This window comes from Syzygium oleosum, unplaced genomic scaffold, assembly GCF_021117445.2.
Source record: "Syzygium oleosum isolate NSW1041296 unplaced genomic scaffold, Sole_v2.1 Sole_v2.04, whole genome shotgun sequence".
In the NCBI taxonomy this organism is placed as follows: Eukaryota; Viridiplantae; Streptophyta; class Magnoliopsida; order Myrtales; family Myrtaceae; genus Syzygium; species Syzygium oleosum.
The window spans coordinates 1,012,486-1,019,847 of NW_026607488.1; the positions used below are offsets into that span (position 1 = coordinate 1,012,486).

At 35.4% G+C, this 7,362-nt stretch overlaps 1 protein-coding gene across 1 annotated transcript; it reads right to left on the bottom strand.

The window, feature by feature from the left end:
• Positions 1-353: 353 nt before the first annotated feature.
• Positions 354-6,251, bottom strand: LOC115684511 (uncharacterized). Its single transcript, XM_056310722.1, has 10 exons — positions 6,145-6,251; positions 4,667-4,783; positions 4,403-4,543; positions 3,022-3,474; positions 2,790-2,945; positions 2,639-2,701; positions 2,215-2,262; positions 1,277-1,722; positions 1,142-1,193; positions 354-1,053 (listed from the first exon to the last, which is right to left on the bottom strand). The coding sequence occupies exons 1-10, from the start codon at positions 6,215-6,217 to the stop codon at positions 452-454; spliced, it is 2,151 nt and encodes a 716-aa protein (XP_056166697.1). The 5' UTR covers positions 6,218-6,251; the 3' UTR covers positions 354-451.
• Positions 6,252-7,362: the final 1,111 nt, after the last annotated feature.

Genomic DNA, 7,362 nt, shown 5'->3' on the forward strand with positions numbered 1-7,362 from the left:
TCCTTGTGTTGGGCCACCAGTTGGGTGGCCATCTTGTGTAGTGTATCGAATTTGTGTGGATCGTTGCTTTTTTTGATTGGATGACCCTATTTGGATATTGATGGCCATGTTGCCAATTCTTTTGAAAATTGGGTTCACCTTAAGAATTTGTGTGGATCGTTGCTTTTTTTGATTGGATGTGACCCTATTTGGATATTGATGGCCATGTTGCCAATTCTTTTGAAAATTGGGTTCACCTTAAGACGACAATGAGTGACGAAGGAATTGCTCACTGTTTTGGGGGGGGGGGGGGGGGGTGGCAATATCAAATAACACATTGAGACAAGGTGTGCATTTGCCAGCCTACATTAAACTTTATTATAAGTAACCACCATGATAGTCATATCTCACACACAGTAATAATGCAAACAAATATCACATCACAAATGTCCTTGTCCAATAATAACATAGATCATTTCCAAAGCTTCAAGGGACGGTAGAGGCGAGGCCAATAGGTGGATTCGACCATTTCAAAGTACAAGGGAAGCTGTAGGATTGCGAACAATACGACGGGGATGGCAGCCAACAAAGTAATTGGGACGTAAATCCACGTCAATCGTTCACCCAGGATTATAGTAAGAGCAGAGCTGAATGCCACCAGCATAAAGGCCAAAGAGAGGAAGAGAAAAGTAAGGCCCAGTATCATTTTTTCCGGTAGTGAGTAGAGAAAATCTTCTGCAGCATAACGTGAAGTTAGGATAGCCAAGAACATCAAGGTGGCAGTGACAGAGGAGAAGAGAGCGAGAGCATCTGCAACTGCAAATACCATGAATGAGCCCCTTTTCAGAAAGATCGGCATCCCTGTACTACCATCATTGCCTCCTGGTGCTGTAAAAGCCGCAGCAAAAGCTACCGTAATGATGAGAGTCGAGACGAGACTACAAGATGATGACGTATCCTTCATCCATTGCCCCGCCTCTTTGAGCAATTGTTTGCGTTTTTCTACAAAATCATCCCAGTATGGTTTTTTATCTTTTGGCGATCTCCTAGTTTTTGAAGCAGGATCGATCGTGTCTGACAACGCCCTCTAAAAAATTAAGGATGCCTGTCAATGTAAATATAAATAAAAAAGCACAAAAGGGTGGCAAACAATAAGGTGAACCGACCTTCAATTTCATACTTCTAGAAGAAGTATTGCTCGTGTCTTCTAGCACCTTTAGAAAAATAAAGGACGCCTATCAATGTAATTATAAATTAAAAAGCACAAATGAGTGGCAAACAAATAAGGTGAACCGACCTTAAACCACTGGAGCTCCCTCTGCATAAGAAAAGGTGCTCCAGAAACATCTTTGGGTAGACATCTTGGTGACCAATCTACTACTGCCTTCATCAAGATGTCTTTCCTCGTTGGGACGTCTTTCCTTGTCTTATCATCAGTCAATAGTGGAATTTCGCAGTGTGCGCTCACTAGTCTAAACAACTCCACATGCCGTCCATTCACAACTTCTTTCGTCAATTTTTCTATGAAATTTTCGGTCCACATCAACTCTGGAAAATGCTCGAAACATAACTTGACAATTTCACAGATTCCACGAGATGCAGCGTCGAGGACAATTCTTGAAAGAAGCTCAAGTATTTCAGTGTTCGTCTTGGTATTCATATGAGCGTTCATCTGGGTAAGAACCATTTTTGCTAACTCAATTGAGCATTTGTGCCTCAATCCAATGCTTTTGATGAAAAGTGCTGCACGTACATCAGATTAGCAATTTTCCAAACAATGAAGAATCAAAAGGTTAAAGAGGCTTTAACATTTGCCCCATGTTCGTATGTATAAATAGAAGTTGAGAAGAAAATCATAAATTTTAAGATAGGTATCGAGAAGCAAACTTTATATGGCTTGAAAATCAAAATGCATGCACCACAGAACAGATTGATCTGTTGATGAACACCCAATGTCATGAGGAAAAAAAGTGTCCTTTTTTTTTAAAAAATTGGTAGATTTAGTGATGGATCAATAGATCTGATTTCGATTGATTATTTTTACAGATTCCCCTAATATATATCTACTGTTTAGACTTAGAATTGAATCTTATCAAATCATATCGTAATATGCAAACTGCCTATGATCTCAAAGGGATATACCGAAAATATCAATTTCCACTTTAAATTTAGGGATCTCTACCCATGGATGAAATAAGGTATTTCTTCTATGGATGCCATGGCATTTTCATGTACCTGGTTTTGTGGCAAGATTCGGGAGTGATATCTTGAACCGATTAAGTGCTACCACCACTAAGAGGAGACAAGCATCATGTCAGCAAATTAGGAATTGATGATGAACAAAATGATACATATGACAATAACCAAATTTAATATTGCTTAAATATGCTAGACAACTTGGATCCATCAACCTTTGTGATCTGAGATCCAATTCTACAATTCTCAACAATTCTACTCGGCATTTTTACATCGAGTAAGATTTCTCGACTAAGTTTACAAATGTTACATTAGATATTAATTTGTGATATACATTATGGTTTAGATATTAATTTGTGTACATAGATGTAGTCATTGTCCCTTAACATTTTTGTCAATGGGATTCCTAAATGATATGCTTTTGACGTGTTAGTCTAGACGTTAAGCTAATTATCAGAAATACCTCGAGCCGTCTTCGTGTCTTTGGAGTTGTCGAATGACGTATCCACCAGACATAGAGGGATACCAAAAACTGGGAATAGATAGACTGATTAGAGACTCTATCTTCATGGATAGAGTTACTCGGATTGTGTGCATATGCTAAAAGAAGTGCAAGAAGTACCTACATTTGCCAGTAGATTTTTCCCAAAAATTGAGTCTAGCTCCACTATGAAAGTTAGACTCCACCTTCGCCAAGCATTCCAAAATCCACTTGTTTTTGTCATGTAACGCTGAGCCTTGGTGTTGACAAGCCAAATACAAGGCTATGTCTTTTGGGACACAACAACAGAAATTTAATCCAAGTAAACAGTGAAGGAAATGAGATGAGTGAGTCTAATTAGTTACCCGAATGGCCGGCCTTAATAAGGTTGGACATGGTACCATCTATTGGGGCGGATTTTATACATTTGGCCAGATACCAGATAACCTCCTTTTGCTTAGGAGCATGTTTAGTAGTATACTTCAGGGCATTGCGTACACTTTCAGGTTTAACATGGTTTACCAATGCCTTTACCATTTTTATTCTTCCTCTCAAGGCAGCACTCTCAAGGGAACGACTGAAATCGAAATCTTTATATTCTCGAGGGAAGCGCTTGACGAGGTTCTTGACCAATTGATCTTGTGAGGCCATAATCCCAACATTGAGCACGGTAAAGGATTCATCTTTTACGGTCATAACTTCGGCCTTCAGTTTTTCGGGATTTTTCTTGAGGATTTTCTCGGCAGCTTTCCAATCACCTTTCTGTGCTGCTACAAATAATGATCGATTCTTTTCAATGACCACTGGTGCTGGCATAACTGCAAAAATTGCACATCAAAAGTCCTCAGGCTTACGCATTTTTGTGACCATTGCACCTGCTCAAAGTTCTTGATGAAATGTAGATGCAAGCGAAGGGGCTGTTGTCTACTCAACATACCTTTTTCTATGAGCACGTTGGTTTACTCTTTGAGTGTGAAAAGTTTTTTGTTCTGGGCTTTCTCAATTATAATTCCAAATATTGTTCATAGTTTTTTTTTTGGTCGACAAATATTGTTCATAGTTCAAAAATTAGAAAACATTATATTTGAATTGAAATGTAAGCATTTGTATGCTACGACATTTAAAATGTTTAGGGTTAAAAAAGTTAAAAAAGACCATTGCACCTGCTCGAAGTTCTTGATGAAATGTAGATGCAAGCGAAGGGGCTGTTGTCTACTCAACATACCTTTTTCTATGAGCACGTTGGTTTACTCTGAGTGTGAAAAGTTTTTTGTTCTGGGCTTTCTCAATTATAATTCCAAATATTGTTCATAGTTTTTTTTTGGTCGACAAATATTGTTCATAGTTCAAAAAATTAGAAAACATTATATTTGAATTGAAATGTAAGCATTTGTATGCTGCGACATTTAAAATGTTTAGGGTTAAAAAAGTTAAAAAAGACCATTGCACCTGCTCGAAGTTCTTGATGAAATGTAGATGCAAGCGAAGAGACTGTTGTCGACTCAACATACCTTTTTCTATGAGCACGTTGGTTTACTCTTTGAGTGTGAAAAGTTTTTTGTTCTGGGCTTTCTCAATTATAATTCCAAATATTGTTCATAGTTCAAAAATTAGAAAACATTATATTTGAATTGAAATGTAAGCATTTGTTTGCTGCCACATTTAAAATGTTTAGAATAAAAAAAGTTTAAAAAAATATTAGAAAAGATTAATGAAAATAAAAATTAAAAGTTCAAAGTGACAAACCTTCAAGTGGTCCGCCACTATCTTCAGAAGCTTTTGATTGATTCGTGATCCTCAGGTACACTTCAAAGAAAGTTGGTCTGCCACCATCTTGAGAAGCTTTATCAATTGTCGGGCCTTCTGAACTTATTTCTATGGGATCCTCTTTGTTACCAAAAAAATATGAACATAAATTATATTGTCAAAATGTTTTGGAGTGAAAAAAGTCAAATGCATGAAAAACAATGCTTTATGAAAAACGAAAGTTAAAAGTTCGAAATGACAAACCTTTAGTTTTTGATTGAATCGTGATCCCTTGGTAGTCTTCAAATGAAGTTGGTTTGCGGCCGTCTTGGGAAGCTTTCTTAATTGCCATGCCTTCTGAGCTCACGTCTATGCGGACCTCTTTGTTACCAAAAAGAAAAAGGAACATAAGTAAACTTAGAAAAAGTAATTGCACTTTGTATGCTTTAGATCATCTAAACATGATTAGTAAGAGGCTCGTTCATTGCATGGAATTTTCTGTGTTAAACTTAGATGGTAAAATTCTAAACAAAAAAAATTAACATTAAATTTAATGGAATAATTATAAACTACTTCTATACACAATTTTATCCATCTCCACAATTTCACGTAATAATTATAACAGAATTGTACAAAAATAAAATTAAATGACTTAACTTAATCCTATAGATTTCATCAACTAATACGATTTATTTAAGTTACAATTCATATAGGATATAAATTTATGACATTTATTGCTACTATCATACCAATGCATTGCATAGATTTTTTGTTAAATAAAGTGTATTGACTAAACTTTATCAATTGACTTAACGGTTGGGAAAGAGAATTGATCTGATTTTTCTTACAAAATCTATATTATTTTTTCTTTCCTTTTGTCGCAAGAACGTGCCACCATCCATGTATCTAGAGGAATGTGTTCGTTAGTGAATTTTCTCTTTTAATATTATCTTTACACTTTGTCATAATAGTGACAACCATTTCTATTGACAAGCTATCGTGGGCTCATAATAACATTACATGATTTCTCTTTTGGAGATGACTAAGTGAATTGACTAGTTCGAGGATCTTAATGAGAAGTAATTGACTATTCAAAACCCATTGGTTTTGCCCTTAGCTCTCGATGAAATTGCATTGTGGACAATCAGTTGCAAATTCAATTTGAATTTTAAGTAAAGATAGGAAATAATTAGTCCCTAAGAGGTGATTGTTTGGGCAAAACTCTCTGATAAGAAGAAATTTTCTAGTAATTAATTTTAATAAACCAGTCATTAAGGGAAGAAAATTGCCAAACTAGTCATAAACCTATTGTATGGATGCTAAATTGATCCTAAACTTTTCAATTTTTTCAGTCTTAAATCTTTGTGCGAATTTTCAATATAGTCATTCCGGTATTTTTTGGCCGGAAATCGTTAATATGGCGGTCCAGTAATTGCCAGCTATCCTAGTACGCCGCCACGTCATTGATCTTGGGTGAAAATTGGCTGGAATGACTACATCGAAATTCCGCACAAAGGTTTAAGACTGAATTGAAAAAACCAAAAAGTTCATGACTGAACTTTATCTCAGATTCCGTGCAAATTATCTTAGGTTCAACTTGTTAAGAATAAAATAAAGAAATGTGGGAACTTTCAATAAATTATTTATCCAAGATATTGTCTATATTACTTCGAATTAACACACAAAAAACGGAAACTTTTATCAATTTTTGCATTGCCTTATGGGATCGAATCAGAACAAACCTGCCAATGGTTCCACAACCGAACTGCCTTGGGTATCCATGGTGGATTCTTTGGCGTGCCGTCTCTCGAGCATGCAAAAATCTAAAGCAGAGAAGTATTTTTTTACGTGGTTGAAGTGGAAGTTGAGCTCCATCCTATGTGGATCTTCTCCTTTTATACACCGACTTGCGGATGGAGACAAAGTTCCAGCTGTAGATGATGACGTACCATTATCTTTTCCTGAATGACGACTTCATTTCCCAATTTTATGACATCAAAAATTTAATGGAAATTCATTTTATTCGCAAAAATGTAAATTTGGAAAATTTACTTCAAAAAAAAAATACAAGTGTCACATCGTTACTTTTTCCTATTCTTCCACCATCCCCTGATTTGCAAACAACATATTTCCAAGGATATTTTTTCCAAGTGCACTAACGGTATAAAATTTTCTTTGCATAAGCAGGTTTTATAGAATTAGACATATAAAAAAGATTCGTACACTATATTTCAACAGGCTTTATTCTATACAATGGCGGTGTACATTTTCTTTACATAAGCAGCTTTTGGATAATGACACTTAAAATTTTTATTTTGCACGTAACTCTATTCCATGGACAAGTTTATATTTCCACTCTAAGACTGTTTATGTTAAAAAAAAACTTTTGCGATCATGATGTAGGTAATATATATCTATAATTTTTTTTATTCACCGCCATTAGGTCCATACTTTCTGAACAATATGAAAAATCATTCTTTTCACCTCTTTTTTCTTTACTTTTTATTTTTGATCGCCAACTCAAAAAGTCTTCCAAACATAATTTGAGTCTGTATTGCACTAATGTGTCCTTATAAAAGTGATATATTGATATATTTAACTTCACCTCATAAAATGAGAACATTGTTATCCTCAATTAATTAAACTTTTTAAGATACATTTAGCTTAATGTGGGTATTCTCAAAAGCTTATTCTCGCAAGCAGGTAAAAATCTAAAGCAGAGAAGTATTTTCCGTGGTTGAAGTGGAAGTTATTTTCTGTCTCGTGGATATTCCCTCTATATACACCGACTTGTGGATGGAGCCAAAGTCCCAGCTGGAGATGATGTACCATTCTCTTTTCGTGAATGACCTCTTCATTTCCAAATTTTATGGCATCAGAAATTTTGTGGAAATACCTTCTATTTACAAAAGTGTAAATTTGGAAAATTTACTAAACAAGAGATACAAGTGTGATTTCAC

Excerpts from the sequence above, each read along its gene's own strand:
- LOC115684511 (XM_056310722.1), bottom strand. The coding sequence starts at position 6,217 with ATGCTCGAGAGACGGCACGCCAAAGAATCCACCATGGATACCCAAGGC. Across the intron at positions 1,194-1,276 it reads GGGAGCTCCAGTGGTTTAAG|GTGCTAGAAGACACGAGCAA; the intron begins GTCGGTTCACCT and ends ATTTTTCTAAAG. Across the intron at positions 1,054-1,141 it reads AAGTATGAAATTGAAGGTCG|ACACGATCGATCCTGCTTCA; the intron begins GTTCACCTTATT and ends GGGCGTTGTCAG.